This window comes from Musa acuminata, chromosome BXJ1-6 (assembly GCF_036884655.1).
Source record: "Musa acuminata AAA Group cultivar baxijiao chromosome BXJ1-6, Cavendish_Baxijiao_AAA, whole genome shotgun sequence".
Classification (NCBI taxonomy): domain Eukaryota; kingdom Viridiplantae; phylum Streptophyta; class Magnoliopsida; order Zingiberales; family Musaceae; genus Musa; species Musa acuminata.
In genome coordinates this window covers 11,015,652-11,040,767 of record NC_088332.1, presented here as the reverse complement: position 1 = coordinate 11,040,767, position 25,116 = coordinate 11,015,652, and the positions used below count along the sequence as shown (strand labels likewise).

The window sequence follows — 25,116 nt, the reverse complement described above, 5'->3', positions numbered from 1 at the left end:
AAATATTTAAAATTTAAAATCTCATGGAATATATTTTAATATGTTAAATATTAATCTGATTGATAGTGTATCAGATCTCCTTAAGGGTTCAAAATCACAGATATAGTTTTGAATGTGTCAACTGGTGTTGTCTTAAATGGGCCAATTAATTAAGACGGCGAAGGCCCAAATGTTTTGACAACGATGGTCGCGACTGGGAAGCCCGGTCCAACTTCATCTAACCCTCGAACCCTTCTCGCCCCTTGACCGACGGCGCCCGCCCTCCCATCTCTTCCGCTCCGCTGTCCGCGCCGCCCCTTCCGCCGCAGCTGGTGCCGTCGAACCCTGTGCAAACCCCTCCCCCCCCTCCCCTTTTACGGATTCGATGCGATGACGAGGGGAGCGCCGAGGAAAGTCGGCATCAGCGAGGAGGATGTTTCCTTGCTCCTCCAAAGGTTTCTTCCTAGATCCTCTCCGTCCGTTCTAGTTGTTGTTTCGATGCTTTCTTTTGCTTGCTTCCGCGTGTCTTGCTGGTGAGTTAGGTGAAGAACCTTTGTCGCTCGTTTGATCGGACTCTGCCTTCTGGTTGGAGTTCGACGTATTTACTTCCTAATTCGGAGCCGGGAGTACGGTTCACTGTGGGTTTGGCGAAAGAAGAGGAAAACCCCAATTTTCTTGTGGAGGGAAACGGGAACTCTTTGTTCCCAACAGCGAACATGAGCCTTTCTTGGTTGCCTTATTTTCATGTGAATATTTGGTTATTTATTTTTGGGTTTTCTTCAGATATAACTGACATACCAACAAAGGCTCGGTTTTCTTGCTGTATGCCATTTGGGGTTTTTTGTCTAATCGTTTGGAAGAGTATGCCATTTTTAGCTGATGAGTGACCCGCGAATCCGAATCTATTAAGTAGTTGTACCTTAATGCATTAATACTTCACAGTATTTGTGTTGCCATTGGCCCTTCTGGAGTGACTGCACAGAATGGTCAACTTCTCTACGTGCTGCATACTATTATTTTCCCCTGTTGATGTTCTTTGAAGAATTGTAAGTTGTTGCACTCAGTTCAAGGAAATTGTCTGTTCACAGTTCTTCCGTGGATGCATCACCTTGGCTGGCAAATGTCCCTGAAATGATCTAATAAGTTGGCATGCCGAAACTCATGATCTCTGGCCTTTTTAATCATAGAAAGTAATTGCTTATATCGAGTCCACACAGTATTTTTGAGCGCTCAGTGTACTAATGCTTGCTACTGGCATTGTTCGTATCATAGTCATGTTATTTTTGTTTAAATTTATTATTGCTTCAAATTTTCATAAAAGAACACTATATTTGTCAGAATTTCATACTAAATATGTGAATTGTGTGCTGTAACGATTGATATTTGGAACATTCCTTCCTTTACTTAGACAATAAGTCACAACATTTCCAGTCAGGATCTCATTGTTGGTCATATGAACATTGGTTCTTGTAGGTACAACCCAACAACAATTCTTACTCTTCTCCAAGAGGTTTCTGAGGCTGCTGGTGTGAGAATAGATTGGAATGCTCTTGTCAAGAGAACTGCAACTGGAATTACCAGCGCTCGAGAGTACCAGATGTTGTGGCGGCATTTGGCCTACCATCATACATTGTTGGAGACAATAGAAGATGGAGCTGAGCCATTGGTTTGTTCACTTCACCAGTGCATATTTCAGGACCAATAGTATTCCCAGTGTGCTGGATTATGCCATGCTAGACTGATGTTTAAGTTACACTACTTTACATGTGGATGAACCCATATACTTAGGTTTTAACCATTCTGCTAGTGACATGATGAATTGTTAGTCCATAATTGCTACATACGAACCTTTTATTTTTTTTATTTTCTATGCCAAAATTGAAAAATATGCTCAATCAATTTTTTTTTGTCATGTCCATTTTAAAGTGCCTTTTACCATTATTAAACTGACATTCAACTTGTCAAAAATCTTCAAGGTCCACTCCATACTTAACGGCTCATTGATAGTATTCTTTAGGAAACCTTGCTACGAAGGAACTTCTACTGGCCTGCATTGTATTAAGTTGCTTGTCTTCCATGAGAAGCACTTGCCTTCAGAAATGAGTGCTGTCGATTTGCCTTCAACCAGTTATTTATTATATAGCTTTGCTGATTATTCAACCATATCATGCTTGGGAGTTTGACTAAAAACTACACCCAGTGTGTTGTGAAGTGCTGGATACTAAGTAAATGTGCCATAGAATCACCCTTGTATTTCTATCTATAGGTGCTTTATGTTTATAGTTATATCACTTGCACCAAAATCAAGAGAATTCGAGCAACTCCTGACCAAGTTTGGACTGATAAAAGTCAAATCTATAAACAAGAGGACTTTGATTGGACCTGGTGAACTATTTGTAGGAAGAATATGAGACTGAACCACCAGACCCTCCTTGATGCTGTCAACAGCCCGTTTCATAAAGTCCAAGGTGAGGAAGGTATCACCATAGCCCATGTTTTATAATTGAGGGTTTTTGGCAACATGTCCTTCACCACTTTTCTTACTCTCATAGGTCATCATGCCCGTGGAGTAACTCGAGTGATATTGACCAGATCTAGTGTACATATAATGGCATTATGGGGTGGGGGGTTGGGCGATTCACCTTCATGCCATCTATCCACTAATCGAGCTTGAGCATAGTCGACGATTAATCATGCATTGAAGGCTTCTCAAGTGAGGCATGTGCTTGACTTAGTAATCATTGTACCAGCTTTCCAAATGTTGATTGTTGCTTGCCTTGGTACTAAATCATTAAGTATTGCACTTGCTAATTAGTTCTTCTCTAGTTCAATGAAGGCAGGTCTCTTAAAATAGAATTGTAAGAGAAAATAAAATACTTCATCATTGAATTTTCGAAAATCAGTAAAGATGTCCAATAGGTAGCTAAAAAGATTTTTCCAATGGCTTATTAATATGGCTGCTGATTACTTGAGTCCTAAACATTAAAGGCTAGTATTAAACTTAATATCTCCCCTATTCCGGTTGCTATCCATCTACCTTCCAGTCGGTTTGTCACGAACGGTCGTCGCGCACTCGCAACAACTCCGTTCAATGAACCGTTCTGTCACGGACTTAGCTGGTTTTGCCTAAGTCGTGCGGCACCCTTGCGTGTCCGTCCGCAAAGGTCAGCCTCCCCGAAGCCTCCCATTGTCCCTTAGGACCAACAAAAGAGAGAACGAGTTAGAGAGAACGCCTCAATCGGGATCCACAAACAAACATCTCCGAAAAACACTTCATAGACAATGCAAATTACAAACAGACTTTACAAGCTCTGAACAGTGGCACAACAAAGGGTAAAATGGTTCATCACAGACCGAAAATCTCTCGCACGTGTCCACATGACACAACCTTTATTTACAAGCCTAAATAGGCCACCAACCCAACTAAAATGGGACTATTAAGCTTTCGGTCGCCCCTCTACATGCTGTACAAGGCATGAACATGCCAAAAGACATGGACATACATAAGCATTACATCAAACATCCTGTTTCGAAGTTTGTCCGTGACATTCTCCCCCACTTATTCCTTCGACGTCCTCGCTGAAGCCTTTGTCAACACTGCAACTCCTCGCCTTTGCTGAGTCTTCAATCTTCTGCTCCAGCTACAATGCGCCTCTTGGCTCCTTGCTGCTCTCCGCTGCTGTTTTTGAGTAGTCGAACCTTTGATCCGCCATGCTGCTTCAACTCACAAATGACTCTGACTCTGGTGTGGGATTGGCTGAGTTGTGTTGATCCTTGTTGATTCCTACGGATCCCCCAGATGAAGGAAAAGACCATCCTTACTATGCCAGTCTCTCAAATGCCTCATGTTGCTTGAACTGAGTGGATGCTTGTTGGAGCTTTAACGAGCATCGTCTCGCAAACTTATGAAGTTTTGGGTCTTTCCTCCACAACATTTGCTCATTGACTCTTCTTTCACTTAGTTGTCACATCCAAGTAGGTTCGCATCACTTCCGTTTTCGATTGGCATTTCGTTGGGAAATGAAGCGGACAATCTACTCTCAGTAGCACTGATCACCATTGGTGAGGATTTGACAACTATTGTCTTCCATTATCTTCGAAGGGTAATTGAACTTGTGCAGAGCTCCTCTGCTGGATAGATAAGAGAATTGGGGTACTTGGTTTCGCCCATTCTCTTAAGAGTTGAGAAGGCAAAGGTTACTTGACTTCGCCCGCCTCCTCGAGGTTGTACTCCACGCATTGAGCTGGTTGCTGGCCTTCGCCTGCTCTTTGCTCACACTTCTGAAGTACTTGAAGTGTTTGCACTCCTTGCGTTGAGTTAGCTACTGTGATTCACCTTCTCAATGCCATTTAACTTCTGGAATGCAGGAAGTTTTCACCCCAACTTGGAGTAGTTCTCTCATAGGTTTGGTCGCTTCTGGGATTGTACCGTCTTCTCCATCAACCCTGCCGCCTACTCCTCTGAGTAGTGAAGGTACAGCACCGCGTATTGCCTGCTTCATTCCTTGGTTATGCACTCTTGCATGACCCGAAGTCCTTCACTTTCGGCTATCTTGATGAGAAGCACATTGACACCGGTCTTACGAAGTTCCTCGGCCTCTGCCCTTCAGCCTTGTCTCGGTACTTGGAGATTACCTCTACATGCTCCACCTCCTCGGCCCCTTTCACGACCAAGCGCTCTCCCTCCATGAGAGCAAGGGATCAATGACTTTCACGGAAGTCCCGCCTCTGCGATACCATAGCGCTGCCATGCCCATGACACTATTATCCGTCGCCTCGCATCTACATCCCTTTTCTTCACAATTAGTAGATATGCCTCCGTGACACTCCTCCGAGTCCACCTCCATTCTAACCAATTGCTTGATTTTGGGTAGCTAAGTCCCTCCGAGTCCTTGCTTCCTCGCCCCTTTCGACCCCCTGCTTCAACACCTCTGTGTTCTCCAAGCAGTCTGTTTGGTCGATGGAAAGACAGACTGCAACTCCTATGCATGGCCTCTGCCATCACGTTGTAGGGTTTGCACCGATTCTGTTCTCCTTAGCTTTCTTGGTAGCAACGTTCGCTTACTCGGCCTTGTCCTCTGACTTGCCGGGCTCCCTTAGCGAATATGAGCTCTGGAGCAGTCCAACTCTCCAGCTGCTTCAACCATACCTTTGTATGATCAAGTCCCTCCCATGGGACTCACTGGTACTTGCATACGAACATTTCCCTTGGTGGAACACAGCCCCCATATGCTGATGACCAAGGCTTTCATCCGATGCAAAATTCGATGCACGCACGGAAGACCCGCCTCTGCGATACCATGGTCTTCACTCCTTGAATCCATAGCCCTTCTTGCCGTCGTGTTGTTCACCGAAGTGGAGCTTCCAGTAGCTCCCGATCATACCTCCATATGATCTAGTCCCTCCCGGGACTATGTCGTGTGTATCACATTGCCACGAACTGTTCCACCACGATCCGCTGCACCATGTTGCATCCTGGTGACATCTCCATTGCATTCGGATCCTTGTGGAATAAACTCGAATTGTGAACCCTCCATGTGTGGCCTTTGCCAATACATCGTAGGGTCTCCTCCACCTTCGATTTTGTTCGCTCCTTTGGCAATCGACCTTCATCCACCCACTCTTGGGTCACACCTAGATGAAGCACCGCTCTAGGACAGTCCGTCGCCTAGTAGCTCCCGAAGTCCACCGACTTCACTATAATTTGTGCACCATTGTCTGGATCCTGGGCCTTTGCCCCTACCAGCACAATCTCCGCTGCGCACCGCTTCCTTCATGGCAACTTGAATGGCGACACTGTGGCATATTCTTCAAGAGTACTCGTCTCTGCGTCCTCTTGCTCCGTGCTAAGGCCTTCTGAACCCAACTTCGCCTCCGTAAATTGAGTCGCCTTAGTTCCTCCATCAAATGCTCCTCCGAGATAAGGTGCATGTGCCCAGAAGCTCCCTTCATCTTTGGCACCATGCAAGATGAGTCCTCTCTGATAGAATGAATGACCCATGGAACAACATGATCCTACTCTTGCCTCTGCAAGAGTTCATGTCCTTGACCTCTGTCTAAGGAAAGCACTGCGCCTCTGCTCCATATTCCAACTTCTATGATGGCTCCCTTCATGCGGCTTGGGTACTTCGCCAAGTTACACCCAATTTGCTCCGCTCCTCGTTTTTGCATTGAGTCGATGGTGGCCCTCACGCCCACTATTCCACGGGTCAGCCCTCCCTTGAGTCCAATCTCCATATCGACTCCAAGTGTGCCTTCATTTAAGTTGCTTTGGGTCGCTCCCCCACTTGATCTCGCAATGCATCCACCAATGCATTCTCTCGAGCGAGATCATGCGACGACTCCTCGCCGCTTGCTCGATCCATTGAGCTTCGTGGAGTTGTTGTTTGTTGAGGTACTCCTCCTCAACATGTGCGGTCCGTCGCACATGATTCTCCCTCTGGAGAGCCAGGACTTATCCCTCCTGGATAACTGTCCCATTGGAGCAACATCTCTCTTCGTTTTGGAGACCACCATCCCCTTGGACTACTCCGATCTGCTGACTAAACTGTGCATTGTTCTGCCACCTGCAAACGCACTTGCTAGATTGCGACTCCACGTCAATACAACCCCCGCTACACCACTCAAGGCCTAGCAACATGCTGAACTCGTTGCACACTTCAGTCTCCTACGGACGTATCCTTCACATGCCGAAGAGAAAGTTTCAATGCTCCATGGCGCCGAGTTTCGATCGCCTTGGGATGGCCACGAACATTCCATCGTCCGCATACAAGCCTATGCATGAGTACCAAATTCTTCGAGTTAGCAATTCCCCTCACCTCTGTGAGCTTTGCATAACTCTTTTGGTCGTTGAGCAACTCATTCCACCTTGCATGGTCTCATCCTTTACCAAGCGCCTCGCTTGCCTTGAGCACCATCAAGTATAGTTGTCAACGTTGAGCCGTAGCTCAAACTCAGCCATCCTAACCTTTGTGCGCTCCAAATTCTTCCAAGCTTGCCTGTTCTCGTGGTGCCTCTTGCGCGAAGGGTTGACCATTCCTCTGAATGCCAATGTCAGAAGCCCGCTCCTCCGAGCGACTCCTTTTCCCTACATCTCCATGCCCGTTTTCCCCCAAACGGTCGAGCATGTGCTGACTGCCCTCAACGCAGCCCCGCTAGGTCCCCCACGTTTGCATGCTAAGTGTTTCTATGAGTGCTTGTCCCGCTCTGATACCATCTGTCACGGACTTAGCTGGTTTTGCCTAAGTCGTGCGGCACCCTTGCGTGTCCGTCCGCAAAGGTCAGCCTCCCCGAAGCCTCCCATTGTCCCTTAGGACCAACAAAAGAGAGAACAGGTTAGAGAGAACGCCTCAATCGGGATCCACAAGCAAACATCTCTGAAAAACACTTCATAGACAATGCAAATTACAAACAAACTTTACAAGCTCTGAACAGAGGCACAACAAAGGGTAAAATGGTCCATCACAGACCGAAAATCTCTCGCACGTGTCCACATGACACAACCTTTATTTACAAGCCTAAAGAGGCTACCAACCCAACTAAAATGACACTATTAAGCCTTCGGCCGCCCCTCTACATGCTGTACAAGGCATGAACATGCTAAAAGACACGGACATACATAAGCATTACATCAAACATCCTGTTTCGAAGTTTTTCCGTGACAGTTCGTCGCTCTCATCTACATGTACAGCTGCTTGGTAGCATGTTTTGTCTTGGTTTTGAGTCATTTTGCTTGTAAAAATGTAAGTTCGAACAAGTTGCAGCGCTATAGTGCAACCGCTTACCAAACCTAGCAAAACAGCCCAAAACAGCTCCGTTTTTGTGTGTCACGGGCTATTTTCTATAGCCTACTGCTGCACGCGAAACGTCAACCATCTCAGCACCCTGGAACCTCCCGGGTGGCACCATGGGGGATGGGGCTTCGGTATAGTGTCAGGTGTTGAACACTCTTTTGCAAGTTTGCACATTACCTTGACGGGAACTTGTTGTCGCGCCCGGCACTCGGTGAGCAGCTGTTTGTGGACTTGCAGTTGTTCGTTCAACCTTTTAAAGTCCTTGTTTTCCCCCTTTCCCTCTTTTCTCTTGTGCACGCAAGGTGCTCGCTGAATTGCCTGTAAAGCTTCCCCTTTTCGCGAGACGTCGGGACTTGTTCGTCGCTTGTTCTTCGAACTAATCAACTTTGGCTTTTACAGGTCCTTCGGGACCTACGAGAGGTTGCAAGTGGGCTGATCTTTGCGGACGCAAATTGCAAGGGTGAAGCGTGACTTAGGCAACGCAAGCTAAGTTCGCACCTTTGCCGCAAGGGTGCCTCGCGACTTAGGCAACGCAAGCTAAGTTCGCGTCTTTGCTGCAAGGGTGCCTCACGCCTTAGGCAATTCCAGCTAAGACTGTGACAGGTTGCTGATTTATGATCTTTTAGCTTGGCTTACTGACCTGCTGTCATGGAGTGGCTTCGAGATCATGGCCAGCTCCTGTTTCAGTCCAACTGGGAGCTGGAAGTTCCGGTGTGCCCGGGAATAAACTTCCTGATTTTTTCCAACAGATTGGACTGGGATTTTCAAATTATTAGCCCCTGTACAAATGAGATGAGATCTGAACAGCTTTTTTATGGCAAGAGGTTAAATCCCAGTTGGACGGGGAGTTAAGTTTCCAACTTGGATTGGTCCAAAAGTGTTTGCTGGTCCATTAGCTAAGCAAAGGGCTTAGGCTGGTGAGAAAACAGCTCCTCATTGTTGCAAAAAAAAATATTTTCAAGTGCTCTTCTCTGCTTGACTGATGATACATATTATGTTCATTCTCCAGATTGATGCGTTAATTGACATTTATTTTATCATGATGTTATCTCGTCTGATTGACTGATTTTAGAGTTCTTTTTTCATTTTGGTTCTGATGCCTGAAAATGTGTAATAGTACTTGCTACGTTGAGAATTGCAGGATGATGAGAGTGATCTAGAATTAGAAATCGAAGCTGTTCCTGCTGTAAGTGGTGAAACCTTATCTGAAGCTGCAGCATGTGTCAAGGTACTGCCATCTGATTTTCTTGTGTAGTTAACATCATTCCCTCCTTTGTGAGAAATAGCCTTTATATTCTCTTGCAGAAATAATATTAATGCTGCATAGTTGGAGTCCTGAACTTTGTCATGATCAGTACCCGCTGACTTTATTTCCTACTATTTGGAGTGTTTGAATCTATGTTTTAATATTTGTTCAGAGAATTTTTTTGATAATACTGTTTTATATTACTTTCAAAAGGTGATCTTTCTTGGATTAGACAGAAAACAGGCTATGTTTTATATTGCTGTACTGCATCCAGAGCTGTCAAGGCCATAATGTGTCACATCTAAGGCTTAGATTTACCAAACTCGAGTCAGAGTAATATTAGTCTAAAAGTAGTATACCTGTTAGCCCTGACCCTTAGATTACATATGTGGTAAATCTGTTTACACAGTGGGTTATTGTCTTGGAACCGTAAAACAGTCTGGAGGGCCTTCATACTTTTGATTTGGTGGGTTTTGGGTTGTTTTGTGATCAGTAGATACAAGGCTTAAGTCTCAACAGGTATTATGGTTGGAAGGCAGCCTATGTGTACCAGCCGTTCTATACTTCTCAAGCCTTTTGAACAGTAAAGTTTGTTTTTCTGTACCTTTTGTCCCTTTTCCTGGTGTAGATGCTGCACAAGACTCAGTAACGATAAGCAACAGTGATTCTTAAGAGATGAATAGGCATTTCTTTCTCTTCAGTGTTTTTTGTGTGATTTAAATGAACTTCTTAGCTGTTAAGAGCGTCAACTAAGATAAAATATTAAACATGTTTGATCCTCTGCACTTCAAAACTTGAAAAGATAGCACGTAAATTTAACAGGAAGTTGGAACTTTAGTAATCTTAAGTCACTGTTGATAAGAGATTAAGAGATTTCTGGAGTTATGAGCTTATTGAGGCTCCAATAGAACCTGAATATTTTTGGATGTTGAGAAACTATGAACTCAAAAATCAAACTTAAGTCCATAGAGTTAGTTATGGCAGTTGAAATTGTAAGAATGTGGCTTCTAAGGATTTCATTGTGGATCAGTTTAGCATCAAAGACCATATTGAGTAGCTGCACTGGTGCTACTATTGTTGCAGTCACTCAATACATTCTTGTGGAAATGACTTTGCAGAAGTGTTTGGCTTTCCTTTTCTGCTTTCTGCCATATTCTTCTTCAAAAGGTTGAGAGGTCTTCTGCAAAATGTCATTTGTTGAATGAATCTCCCCAGTTACTTTACAGATATTACAGTTGTTTTATTAATACCATTTTGAGTTGTGTTTTCTGTGTCTCGTATATGCCTGCTTGACCTTGCAAGTGTTTGATGTTCCCTGAGTTTCTATGTTCATGCTTTCCAAAAGCACTTTGTGTGTTCTAAATTATAATAATGCTCCATACTCATTTGTTTGACTACGAGCTGTCTGCTAGGCTTGCACAAGCAGGTGCCCAGGTCTCTTTTGTAAATTGTGGTTGATCAATGCCAAGTTTTCTTTTGTGATGGAACAAATTGTTTTGTACTTTGATTTGAAGAATCTAGTCTAACCAAATCCATGTGATATCACGCAATCCGGTTTCTGATATCAATGTTATCTTATAGTTTGTCATAGTTTCTGTTTTTATAGTATATTAGTGGCTTCTGTGGAAGCAACAATTCTTGCTATGCATGAACGAAATTGATCTGTGGTATCATCACTGACCTTTTTCAGAATCTTATTTCTTTGGTTTGTGCTATGCATGCATGAGCATAACTCATGCATCCAACTCTCTAAATTTTTTTTGGACTTGAGAGGTGTCATGAAGAAAACACAACATGTGATTTACTAAGATTGACCAGTAATCGTCGTTGATAACATGGAAACCTTTTATAAATACTTGTATTGTTCTCCTTTTATGCTGTGATATATTTTTATCATCCTACAACTTATCAGAATGAATGAAGCTTAGTGTTCATATTAGCAGTTTGAATTTTCTTTTATGCTGGTTATATTTGCTGTTAGAGAAATTTCACTGATTTTTGGCATCTTCTTAATGCATATCTCTTTGTTCAAGAATTTTTACAAGTTTGGTTTCTGTTGCCTGATGCACACAGTAAGAAGTATGCAAAAGCTGTTTCAACACTTGGAACATTTAAGCTCATTATTTTCTGCTTTTCTCTTAAATGGCAAATGTTATAAATAATGACTGGTGGAACATACACAATCCTCAAGTGAACACACATGCAAATTGATCGGAAAAGAATCCATTTATGGACAAAGCTCTACCCTTGTGCTTCTATTTGCCTCTTGCCTGAAGCAAAACTTCAAGTTTATGACGGTTATGACTTCTGAGTTGATCCTGTTAATAGTTGCAACCTTTTTGGAGAGCATAGGAATTGCAGCACTTCTTCTCTGTGCTATTCAATAAATTCTGACTTTAATATATGAATGATCATACTCAAATATGCCTTGTGTGTGATCAGGTTTTGATCTCATGTGGTGTGCCACGTGAACAAGGCCTAACAAGTCGCACAGCTATAGAAACTCCTTTGGCTGTAAATGGATTCAACAACCAGGCATTACGTGTCTCTTCAGACAAACAACAGCTCTCTCAATCGAACTACGGGACTGACATTACAGTTCCTGCTCTGCAGAAGCAGCCCCAGTCAACAGGAACATCTGCTGAAGGATTGGATGGAAATGGAATGGCAGGTCCAAGCATTGCTCCTAAAAAGAGAAGGAAACCATGGACCAAAGAGGAGGATATGGAATTAATAGCTGGGGTGCAGAAGTTTGGGGAAGGGAATTGGGCAAACATTCTTAAAGGAGATTTCAAGCACAACAGAACTGCTTCGCAGCTATCTCAGGTACTATTTAGAATGACAAGATGTTCCTCTCTCCTTTCTTTGAGGTTCTTCTCAACAACATGATTGTTTGTGTATCGCTAGTTACTGATTTGACAAGCCATAAACTCCCAACTATTTGAGGTCAACTATTTATCTATAGATTAATTTAGTTGTTTCTCTTTCAAGGGCTGATTTGTTATTTACTATGATAAAATTTACTGTTTCCAAATTTTGTTGATCTCTCGATGACATAAATCCTCTTCTGTTTACTCCTGCAAGAAAATTGGTGGCATCTCGGTTAGTATTGACTGCAGTTCAAGTGATCAGACTGCAGTAGCTTATAGCTAGATACTCAAGAGGTTAGTTATCTAGGAAATAAAGCTAACGTAACTGCCATTGGTTATCAGCTAGTGGAATTATCTGGTGGAAAAGGAAAATAGACCACATGAGAACAGAGCAACCCCTGACAGTTCATTGATATCTGGAAGATACCTCAGAGAGGAATCTGCAAGTGTATTATATAACAAGCCAGATCTTAAACAGCAATTCGTGCAATTCAATGCCAACATAATATAAGATTGTGAAGTCTACTAGAGACATTTCATCCCTTTGTTCTTTTCTTTTTGTTTTTGTTGGCCGAAGCATATGTTATTTGTTACTTTTCCTGCATCTGCTTCAATGCTTACTTTTCCAGCATGATAATAAGTTGTATATCCTTTAAATTTCTTCAGAGATGGGCCATCATTCGGAAGCGCGACACCAACTTACTTGCCAGTTCTGGAAACAAGTCAATGAGCTCGACCCGATCTGAGGAGAGGCTGGCAACACAAAAGGCAATTTCGTTGGCTCTTGATATGCCCAATTCTGGAAGATTATCAGCTATACTATCAGGTTTTTTCTCTAGTACTTGATCAGGATTTTTTATAATTCTTTTTGTACTTCAGCAACACATGCACGTGTAAACTGTTAAAACACCCAGCATAGGGAGCAGGTTTCATATCTTTCACCCTTTTAAGGGACCCACTTTGAACTTTTCTTCATCAATATGTTGTTTTCTTCACAAACTTAGGCTTATGAAGAAAATCAAACTTCACTGCGATTTTAAATTAGGTGGAACACAATCAATTACCCCAGCAAGTTCTTCTGCACTCTCCGCTGCGCTATCTGAAGCATTGCCAGTTTCGAGTCAACCACTTAATCAACTTCAACAAGCTTCCACTCTGGCAACATCTCAAAAGATAACCTTGAACACTTCGAACAAACCTCGGACAACCCCGAAAAAGTCAATGGTCCCTGTGAAGCCTTCTAGCGGTCCAAATTCTTTGATACAAGCTGCTGCATTTGCTGCAGGGGGGCGCATTGCTACACCTTCCACTGCTGCCTCTTTGTTCAAAGCTGCACAATCTAAAAATGCTGTTCATATCAGGCCTGGTGGAGGTGCTCGACCTTCTCCAATTAACAATGTCAAAACATTGGCTGTTACCAACTCTACAGGCCCGCAATCCACAGGTGTCCGCATCAGCAGACCTTCTGTTATGGCTGGACCACCTGCAGCAAATCCAGTTTCAGTGTCATCTGGCACAAGGTATGGATGTCAGCAAGTGCAAGGCTGCTCTGGAAGGGTTGGAAGCAATCCTCTAAACACCACATCAACAAATCAGCAGGAAATCATAGAGTCCAATTCAGGAGAAGTTTCACATGAAATGACTGAGCAAAAGGGTGATATTGATATCTCTTCCATTGATGTGGATGAATTATTAGCTGAAGAGGTAAAATGTGTTGATGAGATGGAATTGGATGGTACAATGTCTCATGATGATCAGATGGATCTTCTGAGTTTGGATACAAACACAAATGAGGACAATGATTTTAACAATACCTATGATGCACAAGCATCTGTGGACGAGCAGATGGATCCCCCAGATTCAATGGTTGCTGAGAATATTATCATGGAGAACAATGTAGTTTCCTCTGATGTTGAAGCAGCTGAGAGCAAAGCCCTCGAAGTTGATGATAATGATGACCAATTTTTACTTGAGAAGGGGACTGCATCATTCAATGGTGAGCAGAACAAGATTTCACCTGTGGGAAACTTGAATGCCCAGGACCATATTGTAAATCAAGAACAGTTAATCAGTGAGGAAGTTATGGCTGACAACGTCAGGGAGAGCTGCACTAATGATCAGCAGCATGCTCTTCCAGAGGACACTGCCTCAGGCAGTAAAATCCCCATCGACGATGATAGCATCTCAACAAACGACAAGGAAGTTTAGGTAAATCAGAGGTAACGAAGATAAGGCTAATACAATGAGCACCATATGTCAGTGGTAATGAGAGTCTAACAACTTTGGATACAAGTACCAGTTACTAGAGCAAGTTCTTGCAAACGGTGATTTTGCAGAATCTTCGGCCAACAGCATTGAAGGGTTGTCGTCTTAAAGGTCTACTGTTGATCACTCAACACTGAAGGTTCAGTTTTCAGCTGCATTTTGAAACTGGAATGGGGGGGCCAGTTCATTGAGCAACCTTTTCAGTCATAAAAAATATGCTGTTGTATCTGAGAATCAGTTTGAAGAACTGCTTTATTTCCCAGAATTTGATTGTTAGCTGGCATTTACCAAGAAAGCATGTAAATCCCCAGTTCTACAGCTTAAGAACAATGTTATTTTCTGCTCTGACCTCCTAGTTCACCCTGTTTGTGGCCCATTGTGATGCTACCGGTATGTTATTGCTGCAAGGTATCAGGATTCTGGCAGGACATGGATCAGAGCCTCCATGAGCAGAGCTTCTGAGATCCATCACATGATATTGATACACTGGTCATACCGTTTATTATTGACATTGTTTACTTGCTCATAAACCTCAGATCGATGGCATCTACGATGGGAAACATGACCAAGTTGGTCATGCTCGCACTTGCACAACTCAAAAAAATTGTAAGTTTATCTATCTAGAATTGTGTCATTTTGATTCAAGCTTGAACTTAGAATCATATCCGGTGTGGGCTAAGTTTGATGACTATGGTTAGCCATAAATCTAGCGTTTTCTCGTGTCATATCAGATCGAATCCTCAGGTAATCAATAAGAAACCAACAAGCTTTCAGCCTACCAGACTAAACCTTGCATGCCTTACAAAGCTTTTAGATCCTTCCTCTGTACAGCAGCCTGGGATTTATTCCATGATTTATTGACTTGGACTGCAATCCTCATCACTATTACGTTTTCTTCGCATCATCTCAGTGTTAGTATTGTAGGATTTTTTTTTTGGTACTAAAAGAAAATCTTTTTCTCAGGTGACCATATAGTTTAATGAGAAGTCAAGCATTGGAATTGACTCTCTCTCTCTCTCTCTCTCTCTCTCTCTCTCTATATATATATATATATATATATATATATATATATATATATATATATATATATATATAATTTCCTCTTGTCACATAGGTGTAGAACACGGTTTAACGTGCCATTGGGGACAATGCAGGACACTGGGCCGCTCGAGGCCCAACATGTGGTGTGGGTCGGGCCGACCATAACACTGAAGGTGTAAGGGAAGTGGGATCAGACGGATTTAAATTTATAGAAGAGGTGATTTGAAACCTTAATCTATGAAATAAACCAGTATTCAATTAAAAGCTCTATCCCAAGTCATTTAGGGTTCTTCAATATAATGACAAATGATATCTTAGTCAAATTAGGAAGACCGTCCCCAACCCCGACGTCTAAATTCCAATACTACCCTTTAACAGCCTTCTTGTTGTTCTTGTCTGTTATTGCCTCGTAATGCAATGGCCATTATGATCTCTCTAACACTAAGAGAGTCCTCGAAACCGTACATCGCATGGGCAAATATGTAATTTGGGCCATAAAACGTAAACCTATTCTTTTTCTTCCTATTTCTCTGCCGGAGACTCATATTTATCGCATCGGTTTGTTCTCGTCCCCCGGAAAGCGGTGATCGAAGGAAGGCGAGCGCGACGCAGAGATATACCCGAGATTCTTCCTCACACGATTCGTATCGTAGAAGACGACGACCGAGAGGTAGAAGGCCAGATTCCTCTTCCTCCTCCTCCTCCTCCTCGGTTGGTCTTTGGCCGAGCCTCGACGAGCATCCGGCTTTCGTCGTCGCGCAAAGATCGGCCGATCGACCTCTACCCGCGGGGAAGATTGCCGGAAGGCAAGGGGATGGAGAAGTACGAGGTGGTGAGAGATATCGGGTCGGGGAACTCTGGAGTCGCCCGGTTGATGCGGAACAAGGAGACCAAGGAGCTCGTCGCCATGAAGTACATCCCCAGAGGTGAAAAGGTTCGTTCTTTGGCCCTCTTCCGATGTCATCTTCTCGTGGGATTTGGTCGTTCAGAACGGAGCACTATCGTGTTTCTTGTTTCTTGAATTCTTTGCGAGGGGTTAGATCGATGAGAAGGTGGCGAGGGAGATCATCAATCACCGGTCGCTTCGGCATCCCAATATTATCAGATTCAAGGAGGTGGGCTTGGGCTCCTCGTCGCGTCTGCTTAGGGTTTCATGATTCGTCGACGTACCTCTTGAGGAACGAAAAAGATCGGTTCCTTGATCTCTTGTTCCGTCGTTGTAGGTTGTGCTCACGCCCACGCATCTGGGGATCGTCATGGAGTACGCCGCCGGTGGAGAGCTCTTCGAGCGGATCTGCGTGACGGGAAGATTCAGCGAGGACGAGGTATTACCCCTCCCTTCATCTTCTTCCTTGTTGATTCTGCTCTAAAGCTCTGTTGCTGCATCTCTAGGCGAGGTACTTCTTTCAGCAGCTCATCTGCGGCGTCAGCTACTGCCACTTCATGGTAAAATCATAAATCAGTTTTAATCGGTAAAAGAAATGCAAATTTCATTTGGAATTGTCTGATTGAGTCCGATGTTTACAGCAAATTTGCCATCGAGACCTGAAGATGGAGAACACTCTGCTTGATGGCAGCCCGGCACCTCGACTCAAGATCTGCGACTTTGGTTACTCTAAGGTTAATCATAATATTCTTTTATGTGGTCTCCGATTGCAAGTGCTATTTCCATTCCTATGAACAAAATTGTTTATACTTACCTTTTTGTGTGGAGAATTTAGTCATCTGTGCTTCACTCGCGGCCGAAATCGACGGTGGGAAGCCCTGCATACATTGCTCCTGAGGTCCTCTCCCAGCGAGAGTACGATGGAAAGGTGAGCACCATAAATTGATTCTCTTCAGTGACAGCACGACTGGTTTTGTGGATATTTTGAAGACATTGTGGGGCCTACAACGATATGTTTGATGTAATCTATGTGAGATGACAAAGTCTTATTTGAGAGTAAGAAAGTCACTAAGATTTGCAAAGGACACGATCAGTTGGTCATGGTGAAAACAAAAACAAAAAAAACAAAATATCATAGAATTGTGAATGAATGACTTTATTATACAATGTTGATGCCTCCACCATCCTAAGATTTATTTTGTGACAAAAAAAATTATCAGAGAAGAGTCTTGATACCTGAATACAATTCAGAAACATTTTTGATGTAGCTATTGACTTATCATGGATATGGACACTGTCAAGTTGAATGAACATTTTGCATATAATTTTACCACATCTAATTTGTTTACCTACTCCAGCATCTAAAGTCTGATGCATGTACATGGTAGGAGTTTTGTTATGTTATTGTCTTCAAAAAAGTTCCCCTTATGCTGCTATCTTGTTAGCTTGTCCTAAGAGGTGTATATGTCCATGTAGATGGCAGATGTATGGTCCTGTGGTGTTACATTGTATGTGATGTTGGTGGGAGCCTACCCCTTTGAAGACCCAGATGACAAGAAAAATTTCAGGAAGACCATTGAGGTGAAATCTTTCGAACTTAAATGCCTGTGATTTTGTTTCCAGTCTCCTCTGCTTCCTATGTTACTAAGCAGGACATGAGTTTTGTACCATTCGGCACTTGATGTTCTAGCTTTGATTGCAGAGAATAAGGAGTGTTCAGTACAAGATACCCGAATATGTTCATCTCTCCCAGGACTGCAGGCATCTTCTCTCTCGGATCTTTGTGGCCAACCCTGCAAAGGTAATTCATAAAACTTTATGGTGTGTAACCTGAGAAATGAGTGAGTTGCTGGTAAAATTTGTGAAGATAAGCAACATGTTAAATTTGTGAAGTGTGGTGTGGGAGATCGACATCGTCACGGAGTTGTTGGAGAAAAGGAATTTAGCGTTTGATATATAACATGTTAAATCTCTTTCTGCAGAGGATAACGATCAAGGAGATAAGGGAACACCTTTGGTTCTTGAAAAATTTGCCTAGAGAGCTAACAGAAGCAGCACAAGCAACGTACCGCAAGAAGGATGACAACATGCCCACCTATTCCCATCAGAGTGTGGCAGATATAACTCAGATCGTCAGGGTGGCAAGGGTACCACCATCATCAGCTTTCGATGCAGGCTTCAGCTGGCCTGACGATGAAGAGGAGCCGCAGGAGGGCAAGCAAGAGTAACTGCACAATGAAGCAGAGGAAGAAGACGAGCATGACAAGCCAGAAAAATAGTGGGCTGGCTACACCCAACTGGCTGATTTCCTCCAGAGGCAAAAAAAAGCAACAAAAAAAAAGGAATAAAAAAAGAGGAAGGAAGGAAAGAAAGAAACAGTGTTCAATATTCTTTGTGGTTATTTTTGCCCTTGTTTCTTTCGTTACATGTTTATAATGAATGATCTTTTATCTTGTACTTCGTATCATATGAATACGTTCTGTGCATAACATTGCTCCCATTCTTTCATCCAAAGAAAAAGAACATCTAGATCAGCTTAAATTTAGATCAAATCAATCATGGTTGAACCGACTACTTTCTGCTATGCAAGTTTAACTGGCTGTGCAATTTTTGCATGCTTGACTTACATATAATATTTTCCATTGATCTTATCTAAATTACATATGCCCTCCTCAATTCTTTGAATCTGATACCTGACACTACAGTCATGTAATTTGCCTTAGCAAAAACTTAGAAGTGATTTCTAAAGTTTATTTAGGTCAGAAGTGCATGTGAAGACTTTCCTAATATTATTTGTGCAATATAAATAATAATTTGGATTTGTATGGTCTTTTTAATGTTTTTGTACAGTAATTGGTTTTTCAATCTACACCATATACTACACAACAAAAAAATATATGTTGGCATATATTTGAATAAATAGGAATTCTATCCAATAATATTAGTAAATTTCTGTTTTACTAGTATCCATGAGCATATCCTAACACCATCTCCTTCCTACAACCGTAACCGTCTCTTTATGCACTTGGTTCTGCTTTCAGAGAAAGTCCTATTTGGATATACTACTCTATGGTCCCTTAGAGGAGTTTTCCATATACCTACTAGTCGATCTCTTAGTCCAAGGTGAAGTGTTGTTTCTCTATCGATCTATTAGTTAGCAAATTTCTCAAGCAAATCTATTTGTTATACTGTAAGATGCAAACAGGGGCAACACTCTGTACCTGATCATAATCAAAAGCCTCCTTCGAGGCATGATCTCATGTGCTATCATGCCCCCACCGGCAGCCCTCGGAAGAAAACTACCGATCGAACCATCGCGTGTGGCTTCAACGAATCCCGATTCGATGAGGCTGGCGTGTCCAGCAACGATCGCCCCGCGCCCGAGGAGTACATGCTTCCACAGCTACCGACCGGCCTGAGATTTGCCGTCGTCGAGATCTCGCCTAGTGACCGATCATCGAACGGCTTCCAGGTCGAAGTTGTCGGCCTCCGAGATCGAGCAGTGCGATCCTTTTGCCTCTGCACCGAATCTTCAAACCAAACTCGGTAATCCTGCCAGAAAAAGAAGAAAACACACTTTGATGTGAAGAATCCAGAAACATGTCCAAGACTTAACAATCATACATCAGAAGACAAAGAGATCAGAAGAGAATCCATCAAACGAAACAAGAAAATTCGGCAAAGATGAGGAGGGGATGGAACCCAGGAGTCTCGAGATGCCGAAGGAGAACAACCAGAGGAAGCGAAGGAGGCAGCGATCAAATGATGAGGTGGGGGGAGGGGTGGGAGGGAGATGAGAAACGGCAACGGAGGTCGGTATTTATAAGGGAGCGGTGCACCGATCTCGCTCCCTCTTTCTCGTGTTCCCTGGCTGAGCGCGACAGGTGATCTTCGTTCGAGCATTAACGATGCCGAGTAACCTGATGAAGTTAAATTCTCCACGTGATCAGATATATACATGATGTCGTGGGTCAAAGTTAGGTATTAACTCATGAAGCTATATGATATGAAATGAGCATATATTTATTTATTTATTTACTAATCTGAGTGTCAGAAAGATCAAATTAAAAAATCCATCCATTCACATCAGTTTGTGGGACGAAATCTAAATACTTTTTACGTATACGGCTTAGAACCAAATCCGTCAAGAAGGAAGAATTAACACTTTTGGCTGGAATATGTGTTAGATTTCAGCCATGCAACCCACACACAAATCTGAGAAACCCTCTCAAACGGAATAATTCCAAGGTGTTAATAAGAGTCAAAGTAAGCCAATCGGTAATAATTTGATATCCTGAATAGTTAATGATCTTTAATGTCCAAAAATCTCATGTTTCAAATGTCTCATACATGTGGAAGCAATGTGTAGACTATAACATAAGAAGTCAACTACAAAGAATCAATTAGATGAGACATGCAACAACACAGAAACAACTGGATTTAGGAAATCTAAAGCATCAACAGGATTTCTGACTGTAATCTCATCATCATGACGATTTCTTTGTTTCGACGACGTGCTGATGGACTGTAAACAAGGCATGCATAAATCCTTTAGGCTGAAATTGTTGGTGTTGGATCCGCAAACTTATGCTGGACTTCTAGGATTAATATCCTACGTGTAGTCTGATACAAAACACGAAACAAAGAATATACCAAGTTGTTATCACAAGAATTGTAGTATCCTAGGCGGTCTTGATGAGAAACAGGCTCTTAGAACACATGAAGCAGAAGATAGAGTCATCACATTTTTCTTTACCAGTCTTGTTTGATTCATAATGTCCCGTTAAGTACTCAATCAGCATTAGTAGATGCATAATATGCAGAGGTACCTTCTAGAGCTTCTAGTGTGCGGACCTGGAGAGGAGTTCTTCTAGTTCATCCACGATTGCATCATAGCAGAAGAAATATTGTTCCTGACAATTAAAGTCCAAGAATAGATCAGCAGTATAATTCCTGCAGTTCATGGTCTCAACAACTATCCATTGCCTATTATCATCTTTTTATTGATTGATTTCCTATAGACAGCACTGGCAGTTCAAGTTGTTACAAAGTTGATTAGTACAATATGATATTAGTCACATGTGCATGTATTGTCATATGCACAATTCCCATGTTCAATGTATTATGATAATATTGGATCCTAATCAATTTTCATTATATCAATATAACTGGACAATTAAGTTCCTACTGATATTTGTTCCATTGGATCTTTGGTTTATTCATGATATCAATATGAATGTCAATCCCAAGAGCTTAACATTTCATCCTTCTGCTGTTGAGATATTACTAAAATTCCACTTGCCATATACATATATATATAGACTTATGAGGTTCAGAAACAAATATATGGAGAAGTGTCTCATTGACAGACAATTCTGTAATTTTTTTTGCCGATCTCACATTCAGCCTTCCGTACTCTTGAGTATTATATATCATCCAGCATAAACAGAAAAAAGGCTCAGATGATCAGATTCATCCCACAAAAGGTTAGTGTGGATACTCTTCAACATTTAACTGGTAATGTTGCTGTTAAGAGCTAACAAATGTTTTTTATTTTCTTTTGAAGCCATTTCTTGTCAAGACTCCTAATTCCATTAGATAAAAGCAAACTATATGTAGCAGATTATTGTGTATCTATATGTTAGTAAAGAATAAAAGAAACATGAGGAATTGGAGATACCATTGTCTGAACCATCCCTAGCCGTTGTGATCTGAACTCAGAAATAGTTTTCTTAAGATCTAAAGAAGACATATCACCAATGAGAACCCTTTGCAGTGTGTTGTGAATGGTACAATACGTACCAGTTCTCCCAATACCTGCACTGAGCAAAAAGAACATAGTGTGTCAGGCTTCGGATTCGGTGAGGAGAAGGATATTAAGGCAAATGAGCAAATTGTTGAGTTCTGAACCTGCAATGCACAACAATAGGGCCAATTTCTGGTGGTAAATGATGTGTCATTTCAAAAATTTCCCGAACTGATGCAGTATCCTCAGGCACCCCATGATCAGGCCATTCAGGGTACTGGATATGGAGAACCGAAAGGGCTGGTTTCACCAACTACAAGAAAAGCAACCGGAAATAAAAATTCACCATTAAGGAAACAAGTAAAGATCAAAATAGAAGTTTCCACTAACAATAAGCAGTCTAAGTATATTGATAGAAAAAAAAAATCACTACATAGAGGATTTACAAGAACACAAAATTCAAATGAACCAAGAGAGAAATCACTTGAAACTGACACAACACTGTTAAAAGGTCATGTATCTTGCTAATCCATTTCAGATGCGCTATAACATATAACAAGATCAGGAAAGTTTGACAGAATGTTTTCTTAGCCCATAATACAGCTCAGACAAGCTTCCTGTCCCCAAACCAACAACATAAAGGTAACCTTTAATTAAGAAAATTGCTTCAATAAGTAAAAAGCATAAGTTTATAATATATGTGCACACTTTACCAAAACTTTTGGCATGTTGTCAATATAGTTTATAGTGACTATTAACATTAGCAGACAAATTGTTGAAAAGTCTTATAAAAAAACGTAAAAGAGAGATAAATTGTTAAACATGTAAAATAACGCCATAATTGCATTTTTATATCCCTGTAAGGACAAAGAGAAATGTCAGAAGAAAATCAACGTTTGTTTCACCTCTTTGTGTTTCACTTCCAAGCAGCGCAGCACTAATGAAGAATCAGATGTTCTCGTATATTTCGTCTCAATACTGATTTTTCCAAATTCTCTGAGCCCATTTTGTGCTTGAAAATAATTAGCACATTTCCTCATCATCTGCCAGTTTTCCGAGATAAAGATAATTGTTCAAGATAATGGAGCATGATGTAACAGCAGTGAGAACAAGGTGAATTAAAGTATATTTGCAGAAAATTGTGCAAATCATGGAATTGTTGCATCATCTATTGAATGGTAATTCTACAAAAAAAAGCAGTAGTAGCCTAGACAAAATTACAGAGCTTCAAATCAACAAGAAGAAATATGAAAAAGAATTATAGATGAAAGAATATCATGTCCAGATGAAATCCAGTAGCCTACCAATGCATGTGTCTATGTATAGAAAGAGATTCATCTAAGTTATCAGAGAATAACAATGATAGATGAAACTTGAATTGGCATGTTTCATCTTCTTATATACCATCCTCTAGATGTTAAAGTTGCGAATCATCTCTTGTTTTCATTTTCCTTCTAGTAGCAGTCAGCTAACAACATCATAAGATATCCATGTCATTTCTAATTTTAAATCGGTGTTTCCTTCCTATAAGTGATTATTGAATTAGTGTTCAATTAAGGCAAACACGAAGAATGTCTGCCAAAGCAATAAGAAGACAGTATTCATTTTGGTAGCTATCACAATACCCCTAATGAACATTAGAGTCTCATTTAGGCATATTATTGTGTTTGATAGTCAATGTAATGTCGAACTAATTCTTATAAACCTAAAAGAAGGTCAAATGAAATATGTCGTAGTGTACCATTAGCGATTCTTTGTTTGGTCAATTAAGTCAAGATTATTAGCATGCAATAGTATGCAATTTTTACATAATTATACAATGCTACCTCTAACAAGAAGTTTATTTCCATTTGAATAGCAATATATCTATGTTGGTTGATGGAAGTCAGCAGCAAAACTTGAAAAGAAATAGGGACAGCATAATGATTTGACTCACAGAACATATAATGCTCATGGATAAATCTTGAATGGTGAAACCAGTAACATCAAAGATGATATCAATAAAAAAAAGATTTTACAACATAAATTGCAATAAAATAAGTACCCTGTGATTATCAACACGTGTTAGCATCACGATTGCAGGACAACGATATTCAAATACCATCTCCCAAAAATCTTCAAAGGTCTCAGGGAGTGGACCTTGTGTAGCAATAAACTGCGAGACTTTTTCACCAGATGCTAGCTGCATTTAAGATTTGTCAAGGTCAAAGAAAAATACTCATCAAGCATGTTCACCGACTTGGTCCACTGGGCATAACTATGCTCTTTCAAGGTCAACATGACAAAATAATACTGCTAGTAGGGTGACTGTACCCCAATAAGACTCGCATTGATATAATTGTTCCTCAAGGAGGTGCTGTCCCTTGTTGAATTGAGAACGATCCTGTTATTGTCAACTGAAAGAGAAAAAAGGAAACTAAGAAACCTTCTACACCAGAATTCCAAGATAACCAAAATGCTTCAATTATTTGGAAAAGAAGATCCCTCTGTGCAATTACATGGGAGAATATCTGTGTAGCGATTTTTATCCAAGTTTGCATCTCGCAGAGCCACGGAACACTTTCTCACAATCTCATCCATCGTTGGCCTCATCTCCTGGCAAAAAAGCACACCCAAACCAAGATCTCAGATTTCTTGGAGGAAGCACCGAGATCAACAATTAAAAAAAATCAAGCATTCAAAAATTAAACTTATTACCCCAAAAAAAGGTCCACAAGGTTAAAGAAAGAAAGACAAACAAAAGGCAAGAAATTGAACGTTATCCTAGATCGAGATTCAAATGCGCTATCCGATGAAGACGGCGGCAAGAGAGGGATCGAGTGAGACCTGGAGACGGTGGAACTCCTGGGCGATCCTAGTAGGGGTTCTGAGCTTCTCCTTGAAGAAATCTAGTGCTTCGGAGCAGTACTTTAGCTGTTCACCCGAGGGGCGGAGCGGCGGTGGCGGATCGGAGCAGAGACCGCCTAGGTTGAAGGTGGAGGAGGGGGCGGGGACGGGGGCGGAGACGGCAGCCATCGCCGGTGCGCGAGCCCCGCAGCAGCGGCCTGTGCAGTTTCCCGTCGCTTCGGAGCCTCTCGCTCTGTGGAAGCCCCAAAAGATGTGATCGGAGAAGTGAGTCGGCAAGGTAGAATGGGCTAATACACAGATAGGTATTCTTACATATTAGTCCTCATACTATTTAGTATTTTCATATTAGTTTCGTTGTCTGTTGTATTTACATTCTACACCTCAATATTAATTTTTTCTAACCTTGAACCTTCTGGTCATCATACATTCTCCCGAGTTCTTAA

The 25,116-nt window shown here is 41.8% G+C and overlaps 3 protein-coding genes across 10 annotated transcripts; 2 read left to right on the top strand and 1 right to left on the bottom strand.

The window, feature by feature from the left end:
• Positions 1-247: 247 nt before the first annotated feature.
• On the top strand, positions 248-14,513 carry LOC135676218 (uncharacterized). Of its 2 annotated transcripts, none has more exons than XM_065187147.1 (6): positions 248-434; positions 1,453-1,645; positions 8,914-9,000; positions 11,461-11,844; positions 12,555-12,714; positions 12,934-14,513. In XM_065187147.1, exons 1-6 carry the CDS (start codon positions 370-372, stop codon positions 14,094-14,096), a joined length of 2,052 nt encoding a protein of 683 aa, XP_065043219.1. In that variant the 5' UTR covers positions 248-369; the 3' UTR covers positions 14,097-14,513. The 2 variants fall into 2 exon arrangements, with proteins under 2 accessions (XP_065043219.1, XP_065043220.1); XM_065187148.1 differs by having other exon boundaries at positions 256-434; positions 13,174-14,513.
• Positions 14,514-15,993: 1,480 nt separating this feature from the next.
• Positions 15,994-18,569, top strand: LOC135676219 (serine/threonine-protein kinase SAPK7-like). The gene is made up of 9 exons (XM_065187149.1): positions 15,994-16,128; positions 16,235-16,309; positions 16,418-16,519; positions 16,587-16,640; positions 16,722-16,814; positions 16,916-17,008; positions 17,557-17,661; positions 17,783-17,881; positions 18,063-18,569. Exons 1-9 carry the CDS (start codon positions 16,009-16,011, stop codon positions 18,306-18,308), a joined length of 987 nt encoding a protein of 328 aa, XP_065043221.1. The 5' UTR covers positions 15,994-16,008; the 3' UTR covers positions 18,309-18,569.
• Positions 16,179-24,936, bottom strand: LOC103987681 (protein-tyrosine-phosphatase PTP1). Of its 7 annotated transcripts, XR_010514202.1 has the most exons (15): positions 24,653-24,936; positions 24,325-24,421; positions 24,140-24,222; positions 23,871-24,008; positions 22,732-22,869; positions 21,991-22,139; positions 21,761-21,902; positions 20,910-20,993; positions 19,783-20,000; positions 19,302-19,632; positions 18,150-18,308; positions 17,811-17,873; positions 16,895-17,082; positions 16,720-16,792; positions 16,179-16,633 (listed from the first exon to the last, which is right to left on the bottom strand). XR_010514202.1 is itself a non-coding variant. In XM_009406052.3 (9 exons), the coding sequence occupies exons 1-8, from the start codon at positions 24,839-24,841 to the stop codon at positions 20,922-20,924; spliced, it is 1,008 nt and encodes a 335-aa protein (XP_009404327.2). In that variant the 5' UTR covers positions 24,842-24,935; the 3' UTR covers positions 20,363-20,703; positions 20,910-20,921. The 7 variants fall into 7 exon arrangements, 1 of the variants encoding a protein (XP_009404327.2); XR_010514201.1 differs by having other exon boundaries at positions 16,720-16,798; positions 19,302-20,000; XR_010514203.1 differs by having other exon boundaries at positions 16,740-16,798; positions 19,302-20,000.
• Positions 24,937-25,116: the final 180 nt, after the last annotated feature.